General features: G+C 40.5%; 1 protein-coding gene across 1 annotated transcript in view; it reads right to left on the reverse strand.

Moving 5' to 3' along the window:
• Positions 1-12,546, reverse strand: part of sorcs2 (sortilin-related VPS10 domain containing receptor 2) — a 155,153-nt gene extending 142,607 nt beyond the window's left edge. Inside the window, exon 1 of the mRNA XM_060875329.1 lies at positions 12,157-12,546. Within this exon, the coding sequence (XP_060731312.1) occupies positions 12,157-12,444 (288 nt within the window). The 5' untranslated portion in view covers positions 12,445-12,546. The remainder of the gene's footprint in view (positions 1-12,156) is intronic.
• Positions 12,547-15,026: the final 2,480 nt, after the last annotated feature.

Here is a 15,026-nt window from a genome sequence, read left to right on the forward strand (position 1 = left end):
AGTCTTTACCTGCTCTTTTCTCTCTCAGAAACACACAGAAACACACACACACACACACACACACACACACACACACACAAATGCTGGTTTCTGAAATGCATCACATCCCAAAAAGGAGTTTTTTTGTTCATTGCTTAAGTACAGTACTTCATCTGGCATGCTCTCTCTCTCTCTCTCTCTCTCTCTCTCTCTTTCACACACACACACACACACACAACAGATGATCTATTCCATATATAATGTGAAACAGGGCTGTAAAGTGACACGGTGCTCAAACCCAATCAATTTTAATTACTATCGCTTTAAAGCGGAAACTGAGGTCATGCTGCATACACATGAAATTATATTTTCCTGCCACTTCCACCTTCTCCAGCTGGGTTACTGAAAGCTGTGTGTGTGTGTGTGTGCTTAGAGGAGATATTAGGTGTGGTGTGTGTGTTTGCACTGCAGTCCTATAGGTATTGTTTCATTACACATCCACTGCATGTGTGTTATCATGTTACATGAGGTGAAATGACACAGAGCAGTGTTCGTATGTAAAGTGTGAAATTTCAAGGTGATAAGGTGGTAGTTTGAGGAGGTGTTAATTTGACAAGGGTGTCAGGGGATGTGGTGGTAGTTTAAAAGGTGTTTAGAGGTGGCTGTGCGAAAAAGGTGGTTGTGTGATGAGGAGGTCGAGAGACTGAGTCAGTCTATTGTCAAAGTGATCCCATGAGGTGGTCAAGTGAAGATGCAATCAATTGACAAGGTATAGTGTGAAGGAGATTTGAGTTATGAGGCAGTCACGTGATGAGGGGGTCGAGTCATGGAGCAGTCGAGTTATGAGGTAGACGACAGATGAGGCAGTCGAGTGATGAGGCAGTCGAGTCAAGTAATTGGGCAATCGAGTGATGAGGCAATTGAGTGATGGGGTGGTGGAGTGATGAGGCAGTGGAGTGATGGGGCAGTCAAGTGATGAGTCAGACAAGTGATTGGGCGGTCAAGTGAAGAGGCGGTGGAGTGATGGGGTGGTGGAGTCATGGGGCAGTCGAGTGATGAGGCGGTCGAGTGATGGGGCGGTTGAGTCATTGGACAGGCGAGTGATGAGGCAATTGAGTGATAAGGCGGTCGAGTGATGGGGCAGTTGCCTGACGGGCAACATGATGCCTGTCACATGATGAGTCGAACAAGTAATATGAGGGGGTCAATTTATGAGGCGATCAATTGATGGGGCATTGAAGTGATGGGGCGATCACATAATGAGGCAGTGAAGTTACAAAGCCATTGATTCACAAGGAGACTGATGAGGCGATCAAGTGTCTAAGTGATCAAGTGATGAGGCAATCAATTGACAAGGTGGTCTAGTGTTGAGGCGATTGAGTGATGAGGTAGTAGAGTTATGAGGCAATCACAAGATGAGGCAGTCAAGTGAGGAGGAAGCAATATATCACCAAACGATTGAGTGAGGAGCCAATTGAGCATCCAGACAATAAAGTGTCTAGGTGATCAAGTGATGAGGCAGCTGAATGACGAGGTGGTCTAGTCTCGAGTCGACTGAGTGATGAGGCAATTAAGCGATGAGGTGTTTTAACCTCGGGGCAACAATCAATTTTTAATTACTAGAGCTTTAATCCTGAAAATGAGGTCATGCTGGTCAGATATGAAATTACTGCTACTGACACTTCCACCTCATCAAATACTCAAATCAAAGCTCTCTCTGTGTGTGTGTGTGTGTGTGTGTGTGTGTGTGTGTGTGTGTGTGTGTGTGTGTGCCTATACAGTTAAAGGAGCAGTACAGTCCTGGGGTCTCATTTATCAAAATGTGTGTAGAACATGATCTAAAATCCTTGAATTGGGATCCTGAAAGTGCTCCCGAATCCCACATGTTCTAAATTGTTGTGCTCGTACAAGCCCACACTCATTGGAAATGTACAGACAGTCGATCTTTAGATGTTCCTTTGCCGCTTTTGTGTCCCCAAAGAAATTAAATAAACACACTGAACTGAATGATGTGTGAAGGAAATCCATGCAGATTTTATACAGAGTGGAGAGTGAAGTGGTGTGGGATTAATTAAATTAGCATAAGATAATTATGCTAATTGACTTCAATTAGCCATCACTGTGGACAGCTTGAGCCTCACCATGCGTTTTGTCATCAACGGCTTCATCGCTCAGTCTGTGATGTCATAATTAAGGCTAGAATTATCTGCTGGACTGGACGGACAGATGGGGACACAGAGCTCTTAGAAGAGCTTAGAATCTGTCGAATATCTCTAGATCTGTTTCCAGCCGAACGTCTCACAAGCAAGCTTTCAGTGAAAAAAAAAGGAAAGAATTTTTGGAATGTTTCAGTTAGATGATAGTCTGGTTAATGATGTGAGGACATGATGATTATGATTAAGAAGATGATGGTGGTCTAAACACAGACACAGTTACGGAGAGACTATGCCACAGTTTTGTATGGACTGAGTCTCAGACGCTAGGTGTGTCTGCAGCATGAATGGAAACCCGAAGCACCGAGGGAAGAATGTGAACAATTAGAAATTACAAAACAGAAATGAACATTTCCTGAAGGTTGAAATGTGAAAGTTCAGAAAATGTTTCTTCATTTCGTCTACACTTCCCTCAACAGACACACCAAAGAGTCTTTTTCACACTTTAGCGCTAGCCTTCTCAGGAGAACGTTGCTTCTGCTAGGACAATAACGACAGAGAAATGTTATGGAAAAACTGCAGGAACGTCAGGACAAGTAGACTTCGGGGGGCAAATAAACTGCAACCGCACTGAGCAGAAATAATTTGCTAGGATTGAAGGTGCAAATGTCTTCTGATTCAGGCTAAAGCACTAGCTATACCATCTGTGTTTCAATTATGGGGTAAAACTAAAGGAACTTTAGAAGCTAAGTACCGCTTTTTTAATTAAGCGCAGTTAGAGTAAGTGAAAAATGGGGTTTTTCATTTCATTTTTGTCTGAATTGTTCCTTGAATTAAATTTCAGTATGCAAATGAGGAAATGTTTTATTAATGAGATCAGCACGTGTAAAGCAGAGAAATCTGGAAACACGCTTTGAGCTCGGAGAATTCAGCAAGTCTAAAGAGTGAGCTTCAAAATGGAAACGCCTCCTTTTTAACACACGCATGTAAGAGACACACACACACACACACAAGACACTGGGGAAATAGATGAGAAAAACACGAGGTGAAAGGTTCCAGTGTGTTTGTGTGGATAATGAGAGAGAAAGAGATGAGAAAAGATTAGCCCATAGGGAGCCAGCCAAAGGTTCTCTCTCTCTCTCTCTCTCTCTCTCGCTCTCTCTCTCTCTCTCCCTCTCTCTCTCACACACACACACACACACATTCACACACCTCACATGGCTGGATTTCAAACAGCACCCACAGCGCCTACAAAGTGTTAACGACATGCTAACAAGGCCAGCTAGCACTGAGGGATGTAGACACACACACACACACACACACACACACACAGTTATATACTACATGTTACATTAAATACAGTGTATATTAAATGACTTCCCATTAACTGCATTTGCTCAGTACACAGTTACACTGTAGTGCTGTTGTAGGGACCAATTAGATTATAATGAACAAGTAAAATCACTTGATTATATTATAGTTATTATCAGCAGGAATATCTCTCAGTAACTAAAAGCTTTTCTTGTTCTTTTTTCTCTCGACGTTAATGAGACAACACACACACACACACACACACACACACACACACAGCTGACCTCTGACTGTGACCAAGCTGGAGCTGACACTGGAGACTCCTTCCATACAAGATACACTACACAAACATCTCCTTACTGATAACTTGAATGAAGAACATTAACTGAGAGGAATGTGTGTGTGTGTGCAGGGAGTGATAGAGGAATGAGGGATGAACTTGTGCACATGAGTGAAGATAAACGATGTAAAGCTTGCTCTTCATCCACACACATGTGTAAGTGATTTGAGAGAGAGACTGAGGATAGAATTAAGCGAGTGCTATTCAGGAGACGCTGAAACAAGATTCTTTCCACATGAAGTCAGCTTTCTCTCTCTCTCACACACACACACACACACCTAACTCATTATAATGTACATTATTAGAACTTCATTATTAAATTAACTACAATAATCTGTTTGTCTTGCAGCATGTCTGTCTGTCCGTCTGTCTGTCTGCGTCTGTCTGTTTGTCAGCGTCTGTCTGTTTGTCAATGTACATAGATCATTAATAAATATTCATTTAATGTTAAAGAACTGTAAACAAACCTGAGGATTAGAGTACAGTATAGAGTATTAGAGCATGAGACAGAGTACTAAAGTATTATATAGAGATTAGATAAACAACCTTTAGAGCTCTGAGAGAGCAATAAAATACTAACTGGAGTATTACAGTATTATATACAGTGTTTGAGTATTAGTTAGTTAGAGTATTACAGTATTATATACAGTGTTTGAGTATTAGTTAGAGTATAACAGTATTATATACAGTGTTTGAGTATTAGTTAGAGTATTACAGTATTATATACAGTGTTTGAGTATTAGTTAGTTAGAGTATTACAGTATTATATACAGTGTTTGAGTATTAGTTAGAGTATTACAGTATTATATAGTGTTTGAGTATTAGTTAGAGTATTACAGTATTATATACAGTGTTTGAGTATTAGTTAGAGTATTACAGTATTATATACAGTGTTTGAGTATTAGTTAGAGTATTACAGTATTATATACAGTGTTTGAGTATTAGTTAGAGTATTACAGTATTATATACAGTGTTTGAGTATTAGTTAGAGTATTACAGTATTATATACAGTGTTTGAGTATTAGTTAGAGTATTACAGTATTATATACAGTGTTTGAGTATTAGTTAGAGTATTACAGTATTGTATAGTGTTTGAGTATTAGAGTATAACAGTATTATATACAGTGTTTGAGTATTAGAGTATAACAGTATTATATACAGTGTTTGAGTATTAGAGTATGACAGTATTATATACAGTGTTTGAGTATTAGTTAGTTAGAGTATTACAGTATTATATAGTGTTTGAGTATTAGTTAGAGTATTACAGTATTATATACAGTGTTTGAGTATTAGTTAGAGTATTACAGTATTATATACAGGGTTTGAGTATTAGTTAGAGTATAACAGTATTATATACAGTGTTTGAGTATTAGAGTATAACAGTATTATATACAGTGTTTGAGTATTACAGTATTAGTGCTGTCATTCTATACAGTATTAGACAGAGCACTGGACTATTAGAGCATTAGAGATGATAAGATTTCTGATCATAAAATATAAAGACAGAGGCGTTCAGAGAGTGTTCATGTGGTGTGAAGAGTATTAGAGATCTAGACACCACATTAGAGTGTGTGTGAATGTGTGTGTGTGTGTGTGTGTGTTGGACCAGTCATGGAAGTGTCAGTGGTCTGTCTGGCCCTAATTTTTCAAACTGGCTACTGAACACACTCACTCACTCAAACTCACACACTCACACACACACGCACACACACACACACACACACACACACTTTCATTATCCCCCACGATGTGGAAGATCGCTCTTCTGTGACCACTGCATTTAACCACCTACTTTACATTCCACAAGCTGGGGCTTCAAGCTGTCTGTCTGTCTGTTTTTCTGTGTCTCTCGTCTGTCTATTTTATGTTTATTCGGCTTGTTGTCTATTTGTGTCATATTTGTCTGTCTGCCTTTTGTTGTATTTTAATCTGTCTATATGTGTGTCTTTAAATCTGCCTGCATTTCGGTCCATTTCTTTGTCTGACTGTCTGTCTGTCTCTCTGCCAGTATAACTCTTTGTCTGTCTGTCTTTCAGTCTAACTGCCAATCTGTGTCTCTGGCTGTCTGCCTGTCTGTCTCTGTCTTTGAGTCTATCTGATATTTCTCTCTGTCTGTCTGTGTGTCTGTCTGTATTTCAGTCTAACTGCCAATATGTCTCTCTGAATGTCTGTCTTTCAGCCTAATTGCCAATATGTCTATCTGCCTGTCTGTCCTTTAGTATAACTGCCAATATGTCTCTCTGAATGTCTTCTGTCTTTCTGTCTGTCTAACTGCCAATATGTCTATCTGTCTGTCTGTCCTTTAGTCTTTCTGCCAATATGTTTCTCTGACTGTCTGTCTGTCTGACTTTCAGTCTGTCTGTCTGTCTGCCTGATTGTCTTTCTTTCAGTCTGTCTCTGTCTTTTTAGTTGATCTTGCTGTGTTTCTAATCTGTCTATCTGCCCTATGCATGTCCCCTGGTGTTCCCTTTATCCCCCCCCTGTTATTTTCCACTTCGTTCTGCTCCAAAGCTAAAGCAGGCAGTGATGCTTATAAACACACACAACGCTCCTCACACGTCTTCACGTTTTTATTCAGACTTTCACGTGTGTATATTTTTAGCCTTTTATCTTACTGTGATTTGTGTTAAAAGACGCAGCAGGAGACAAAAATTCCTTTTACAGCCTGTATTTGGAGAATAAAAAAATCTGACTCACACACACACACACACACACACACACACACACACACACACACACACACACACAGAGGGCCTTTTCAGCTCTTGGAGTTGCTCCAGTCTGAACGCTGAGATCATGTTGTGATCGTCACTGTTCATTCCCAGAACCGCAGACCTCCAGGAGAGCGACGGCACAAGAATTCTCCAGTTAGTATCTAGACTTCTATTATTTCTTCTCTGAATATAATTTAAAATACACTTTAGAATTCATTATAATATTCCAGCTTTAGAAGGCCACTGAGGTCAACGGTCAGGGTCACACTTTGTAAAAAAAATCCCTGCTGTAGCTGAGGAATAGTACAAAGTTGCCAAGTGCAGCGATCACTGAGGTCCAAGATTTTTTTTTCCCCCTGCAAGTCCGAGTGATCCAAGTTCACTGTAGGTGCAGACTGAACAGATCGGACATGATGCTGTGCACAAGGCTAATACATCTAGTGGTCACAGAGATGAGCAGGACTTCAGTGTTTGTTTTTATTTGATGAAAAACCAATAATTAAGACTCAAAACCCAGAACACAGGAATATAAACAGAGAAGCAAAGCTTAGATTGCAGGATTCCATCAGACAAAAGATCACGACACTAAGGAACAGGAAGGTATCAGAGGCAAAGTGGACACATTAGGGAAAAATCTACAGCAAGATAACTGACAGATCTGAGTATCTAATTTGATGTGGGCGTGGCCAAAAAGCGTTTTTTTAATCATCAGAATATGGAAAATACTCAAATCCCAGTCATTATTAATATTAGCTTCCTGACGTGTGGTCAGAGGCACCGAAGCGAAAGCAGCAGCAGCTGTCACTCTCACACAGATCTCCTTTCACATCTTATTAAACCCCAACCGAAAGGGAAAAAAAACCCGAATAATCTTCAAATCCTTTTCCTGTCCTTCATTCTCTCCTTCCTTCCAGTTTTCCCCAGAAATCTTATTAAAGGGAGACTTTACAAAGAAGCTCGGACTTTAATAACACAGTTAATATCTGAGTCCCGCTTACTGACACACACACAAACGCCGACCGCTGGGTTTCGAAACGTATCATGAAACGAATAACATCCCTAACTAATAGAGAGGATACTATCTATCAGGAATCAGTGCATTTATTACAAAAAAATACCTGGGAAAAGTAGGAAGAGCCTTCATTAAAAAAATAAAAAAATAAAAAATCATTGTATTCTGTGACTGGATGTGATTTGGTTACTTTGAGAATTTATTTCATGAATTGATCATGTTGCATTTTTAAGCTCTTATCACAATGAGCAAATAATCAACTGTATAAAATACATATACATAAATGTAGAAAAAATTATCAGGTGCCTCTGTGCCATTGGTTTCTCTCTTGTCTCCTCCCCCTGTCTTCCGATTGGTTCCTGTATTGTCTCCGCCCCTGTATTATCATGGTTTCGGTCCTGTCTCCACCCCCTGTATTATCATGGTCTCTGTCTTGTCTCCGCCCCTGTATTATCATGGTTTCGGTCCTGTCTCCACCCCCTGTATTATCATGGTCTCTGTCTTGTCTCCGCCCCTGTATTATCATGGTTTCGGTCCTGTCTCCACCCCCTGTATTATCATGGTCTCTGTCTTGTCTCCGCCCCTGTATTATCATGGTCGCTGTCTTGTCAACCCGCCCCTGTATTATCATGGTCGCTGTCTTGTCAACCCGCCCCTGTATTATCATGGTCTCTGTCTTGTCTCCGCCCCTGTATTATCATGGTCTCTGTCTTGTCAACCCGCCCCTGTATTATCATGGTCTCTGTCTTGTCTCCGCCCCTGTATTATCATGGTCTCTGTCTTGTCTCCGCCCCTGTATTATCATGGTCTCTGTCTTGTCTCCACCCCCTGTATTATCATGGTCTCTGTCTTGTCTCCACCCCTGTATTATCATGGTCTCTGTCTTGTCAACCCGCCCCTGTATTATCATGGTCTCTGTCTTGTCTCCGCCCCTGTATTATCATGGTCTCTGTCTTGTCTCCACCCCTGTATTATCATGGTCTCTGTCTTGTCTCCGCCCCTGTATTATCGTGGTCTCTGTCTTGTCTCCGCCCCTGTATTATCATGGTCTCTGTCTTGTCTCCGCTTCCTGTCTTCCGATTGGTTCCTGTCTTGACTCCACCCCCTGTATATTCATTGGCTTGTTACTCTGTGTGTTCCTGTCCTGAGATCAGTCCTGGGTTACTGTGATTGTGTTCCCAAGCCTACTTTTCTCTCTCTGTCTTCCAATATCATGATTCTTCCTCTTTCATTGTAAAGAATGGATTATGTTCGTTTAATGCTGGCAGCCTGGGATTTGACCCCTGACCCCTGATGTGGACTACAGCAGCTCTGACAGTAGTGAAGTCACTCCAAGCTTCATATAAGATGATTACATTTTTTTTGATGCAGCATTTAATGTTTATGATCCTCTCCTGGAGCAACATTACAAAACGTGAAGAATAGAAATAATAAAAAAAAATCTCTCTCTCTCTCTCCCCATTTCTCTCACTCTCTCTCTCCCTCTGTGTCTTACTCCCTGTCTCGATTTCCCTCTCTCCATTTTACTTCTTCTTCCTGTGTCTAAATCCCTGTCTCTCTCTCTCATTCTGTACCCCCCTCCCCTCCCCGGTCACCCCTATTTCCCTCTCTCTGTCACACAGTTATTCTTTTTCATTCGCTTTTACAACTCAATCATCATGCTTTTTCTCCTTACCATCATACCATGGTGACAAGCATTTCTACAACAAGGGCATTTACACACACACACACTCCGTGTGTGATCTTCCCAGAGGCTTTCTAAGTTTCGACTGAACAAAACGCTGATTGTAACGGCACCTTTGGACCGTTCTGAACACTTCATTCCCACTGAAAGAAAGAGACACAGGCTGACAAACAGAATTCACCCACACACACACACACACACACACACACACACACACACACACACACACACACACACAGCCTGTTTCAGTTCCCTTTTGGGCTTTAAATAAGCTTAAGCTGTTGTTTGTGGAAAGAAGCAAGCAGCATTTACAAGCACCACTTCCTGTAAGAAAAAGTCAAACAAAACAAACACTAAAGACACACTGAACATAAAGCAGAAAGCAGAACTGTCTGAAGATTCAATTAAATGTTGCATTAACTGTCTAATTAATGAACAATACGCTCGCATCTGAAAGCACAAAAGTCTTCATGCATGAAAAGTCTCTTTGTTTACAGCTCTGTGAATGTGGGACGTCGACACCGAGCACCGAGCTGCTGCTAACGAGTCACACCACCGCGCTGCTGAGTTCTGGCTCCTGATTGGTCAGGAGGTGTTAATTAATTCTCTAGAACAGTAGTTCACTGTACGTTAACATGCTCGCTCTGGTACGCTATCATTTCTATAGCAACAACTACTTCACCGGCAGTCTTTAATTATTTTTTTAATAAAAGCTTTTAAAAGACTTAGGTTAATTATTTGCGATTAACAAAGACACATATTATTATCGTGATGTGATGAAGGACGAGCAGCATCTGTGCACCAGAGATAAACTCTGTCCTGTGGAAAGCAGCGTGAGGGACACATTTTACACATAGTATTAAACTGGCGGACTGGACTGCTGATTTTTAAATCTCACTCACTGACTCATCTTCTACCGCTTATCCGAACTACCTCATGTCACGGGGAGCCTGTGCCTATCTCAGGCGTCATCAGGCATCAAGGCAGGATACACCCTGGACGGCGTGCCAACCCATCACAGGGCACACACACACACACTCTCATTCACTCACACAATCACACACTACGGACAATTTTCCAGAGATGCCAATCAACCTACCATGCATGTCTTTGGACCGGGGGAGGAAACCGGAGTACCCGGAGGAAACCCCCGAGGCACGGGGAGAACATGCAAACTCCACACACACAAGGCGGAGGCAGGAATCGAACCCCCAACCCTGGAGGTGTGAGGCGAACGTGCTAACCACTAAGCCACCGTGCCCCCAGATTTTTAAATCTATATTTATATATAAGAAAAAAATTACAAAGCAACATGACATCATTAAATACTGTGAAAAAGCAGGTGATTGTTATGAACTCACAGTTTTATTAACCGCAATTCAAATTTCTGTAAGTATTTAAATGTGTGTAACATATTGTGAATATGAATTTGTACATAATTTTAATTACTAAAGAAAAAAAAAACAAGCAGGAAGTGAAATTACAGGCCTGAAGGAGCTTCACTGTCAAACCCCAGCGACTGGAAACTCAAATATACAATAACTGGATAAAAGAAACACACACACACACAGAGCAGATGAGTAATTTAATACAGCTGCACAATTCATTCTGCTCTAATCCGGATCACATGAACATCCTCGCTGTGTATTTCTTCCTAAACCAAAGCGTTTTTAACGTTTTTAAGATCCTCAGAAATGGTGTTATGAAGCAGAAGCTTAATCACTTCATCTGTCACGAGCAAAGTAAATATAACGCACACAAAGTTTACACGAGGACAAGGACAGGGGACAGAATTTTAGTGCCAGAGATTCAGATTCTTAATAAAAACTCTATCCTATTTTTGTTTAAACATTCTAAATTTCACACACAAAAAACGTCCTATTTGCAGTAAAGGAATCCATCATCACTGAATGAGCGACAGAAGTCTGTGAGGAAGCACGGGTTCTCTAAACAGGGTTCTCCCAGAGGGTTAGTGATGTGATCCATCAGTTATTCATTTCACTGGAATGGTATAATGATGATGATGATGATGATGATGATGGTTGTTATCTTCTGGTTGTTATCCTTATAATCAGTATTTCTCTGTTAGAAGCCTCTCTATTGTTCTAGCTTAAGGGTTCTCAGCTTCCTCAACAGGTTCTGTAAGGAACCGTCTGCAAACCACCTTCAAAGTGTCTTAGAAGAAATGTGTCCTCATCTGAAGGTAAGTACATTTTAAAAACAGGCACAGATAATGTCAACACCATGAAACTAATCCCAAAGGACGTTGTTAAAATTATTAAATATAAATTATCTTATTTTCAAATTATTTGATTTTATTAAAGCAGTAAAGCTGTTTTTGGTATTGCTTATAAGCTCAAATATCTGCAGGAAATAAAAAATACTGATAATGTGTGTGTGTGTGTGTGTGTGTGTGTGTGTGTGTGTGTGTGTGTGTGTGTGTGTGTGTGTGTGTGTGTGGATGATGCAGATTCCCTACTGTACTGAATTCTCTCTCTCTCTCTCTCTCTCTCTCTCTCTCTCTACATATATATATATATATATATATATATATATATATATATATATATATATATATATATATATATATATATATAATTTATTTATTTATTTATTTCTTTATTTATTTTCTTTTTTTCTTTACAAACAAACAAACAGCATCCACCGGTAATTCACTAAAAAACAGGGTGAATGTATCCTGAGTTCTGGAAATAATGTCTGGATCCACGAGGATGTTAGATAAGACAGACAGACAGACAGACAGACACACTGATAGACAGACAGATAGAGAGATAGAGCCTGTAAAAAGTTTGCTGCTCTTTGATTTGGGATCCAAGATGCACCAAACCAGCATGCGCGATGTGTAATAAGTGTCAGTGTGTGTGTATGTGTGTGTGTGTGTGTGTGTGTGTGTGTGTGTGTGTGTGTGTGTGTGTGTCTGTGTGTGTGTTTAGTAGACTCACGCTGCTGTTCTCGCCCGTCCAGTGAACCATAGCCTGGTTGTGCGCGGCGTCACCTTTCAGCACGAACGAGCTGCTCAGGAGAGACGCCACTTTCGGCGACCTCACGAGCCTCCGCGGTGCTGCTCGGGTCTGGTCCTCCTCCTCCTCCGGACCCTCAGCGTGGAGGCGGTGATGCTCGTGCCTCCGGTTCAACACGCCGACACCAACGCCAGCGCCGCCGCTGCAGAAAGATCCGTGCACCGAAATAATCCACGCCAGCGCGACGAACAGGTGCGCGACGTGCGCCATGACGCGCGCCCGTGTCTCTGTGTGTGTGCGTGCGTGTCTGTGTGTGCGCGTGGTATCCCAAAAAACCCACGGAGAACCGATTCGCGGGGAACAAGTACACGCTGGCTCTTCCGTGTGTGTGTGTGTGTGTGTGTGTGTGTGAGAGAGAGAGAGAGAGAGAGAGAGAGAGAGAGAGAGAGAGAGAGAGCAGAGGAGCGGTGATGTCCGTGTGCCAGGAGGCGAAAAACCGGAGTACCGGGCTGCCATCTGCTGACAGGCACGCGCTCATATCCTCTCTTCAAGTTCGTTCATTAAATAAAGAAAGAAAGAAAGAAAGAAAGAAAGAAAGAAAGAAAGAAAGAAAGAAAGTTTCCGCATGACACACAAAGACATGAATTAAGATTTTTCACAACAGACACCAGAACTTTGAATCATTTATTAATTAATAACAGTTAATTTTAGAAACACTGATTATATGCTTGCTGAATAAACTTAAAGTGTGTAAGAATAAATCTCTATAGTAAAATACCAGGGGGGAAAGAGTTTTTGTGACTCTTTAGTTGTAAAAATGATCAACATGTCCTTTGCAAAAAAACAAAGTGTGTTGCATCAACTGCAGGGTTAAAAGCTGGAGATGAAATAAACTTTTTTTCTAAATTTTTTTAATGGAATGGAAAGAAAATGGAAAGAAGTACAACCACTTCTCCTTCATCAGAAGATGATGGATGAGTAAAGCAGGAATTATTCTGACAATGATGCTACCGCCAGCAGGCTTCGCTCTAGTGATAGGAAGAGACGCGCGTAAATATAAACGAATCCTGTGATTCAATAAATAAATAAATAAATGCATGGAAAGTTGGGAGAAATAGTGTGTGACATCTACGTCAAAGAGAGTTTTCATTCAAAATAACAAATGTTTGTGCAGAGAGTTGTGTTTTGTTGAGAGATAAATTAAAATAATGAGTTATTAAGTCAAAAGTTTGGAATAATGAGATACTGAGACGCACACACACATACACACACAGGTGTGTTACTGATGTACAGAAATGAAACCTCACCTCGATGCTGTTATATGGACTTCATGAGTAACCTGTTATCTACACAAACTTCACCTTCCTTTAAAGCACCTGAATATCTGTAACTCTCAGCAAACACACAGCGACATCTTGTGGCAATAACTGTTCCTTACATGGCTGACACCAAGGCAAGGACAGATAACAACGTTTATAAGAATAAGCAAACACACACACACGTCGGGAGATGATAGCTCTCATTTTTACCTTGGAACAATAAAAATGTCTTTCCTTTCTAGCCCCAGGATCCGAACCAGCACACATTGCAGAAACGCTAAGCACCAGGCAGTTTACTAGAATCGTGCTCGGTCTTGATCCCCTTCACAGGTAACCACAGTAACCTCCTGTCCAACATCAGCAGCACTGGCATAACTCCATCAGCAGGACAGACGTTCCAATCAGACGACACTGACAGGTTATGTGCACACTTTTCTCTGGAGTCCCACAAGGCTCAGTACTCTCAGTGCCACATTTACTGCTTTAGATATCCAATTTCTGCTTAATGGAATATTTTGTTTACAGCTCATCCTTCCACCACACAAAACACTTATCCTGTTGTGCAACATGCTTCTCCCTCATTAATCATGCTATTAGCTAACAAATCCACCATGCTAACTCCTAATCAAGCACTGAACCTCACTTCTTCTCTTTCAGGACAGTCATCCAATACAGGAGTACAATGCAGACTGGCCCTTAATCTTTACTTCACATTTAATCCTCTGACCAAAAATAAATAAATAAACATACGTCAAAATTAATTCATTAAATAACAGAATTAGTAATAAAAATAATACATTATTGTCAATTGAATTACACTTAGTTTCTTATCGATTCTGGTGTATTTTATTTCATTTCTATTTTTATCTACTGTAAATGAAATTTTTAAATAGATTTTTTTATAACCCGATTATTGTATTGTAATTTGAATTGTTATAATAATTAAATAGTAATAAAATGTTAATGTACTTTTTATTTGTTACTATAGATTATATCAGTAGTAAGAAGAAAAATTTTGACAATTGTGTCATTTGCTTGTCTGATTGATTTGTTTAAATTTACAGCATTTAGCAGACACTCTTAGCCAGAGTGACTTTTTTTTTATTTCAGTTTATACACCTGAGCAATTGAGGTATAAGGGCCTTGCTCAGGGGCCCTGCAGTGGCAACTTGGTGGATTTGGTGGACCTGGGATTCGAACCAATGACCTTCCGATCAGTAGTCGAACACCTTCACCACTGATCTACCACCGTGTTGATTCATTCGTTGATTCATTCATTGACTCACACACTGATTAAAAAAAAAAATCAGATAAATGGCTTTTTTTTTGTCCAGGTTTTTATAAACATCCAAAAATCGTAAATGAACTCTGAGGAACTTCATTTACCATGTAGAGAAACGTTTCTGCTTAACTGTATTGAGAAATCTGGTCATAACTTCATAAAGGTAATGTGATTATACGTTCATTTGTGTTAGTAAATTGTCCTTCTTCAAGACTAGAGTACTGAATATGATCTGATGCACTGAGAGTCTC

The sequence above is a fragment of the Tachysurus vachellii genome, chromosome 7 (assembly GCF_030014155.1).
Source record: "Tachysurus vachellii isolate PV-2020 chromosome 7, HZAU_Pvac_v1, whole genome shotgun sequence".
NCBI lineage: Eukaryota > Metazoa > Chordata > Actinopteri > Siluriformes > Bagridae > Tachysurus > Tachysurus vachellii.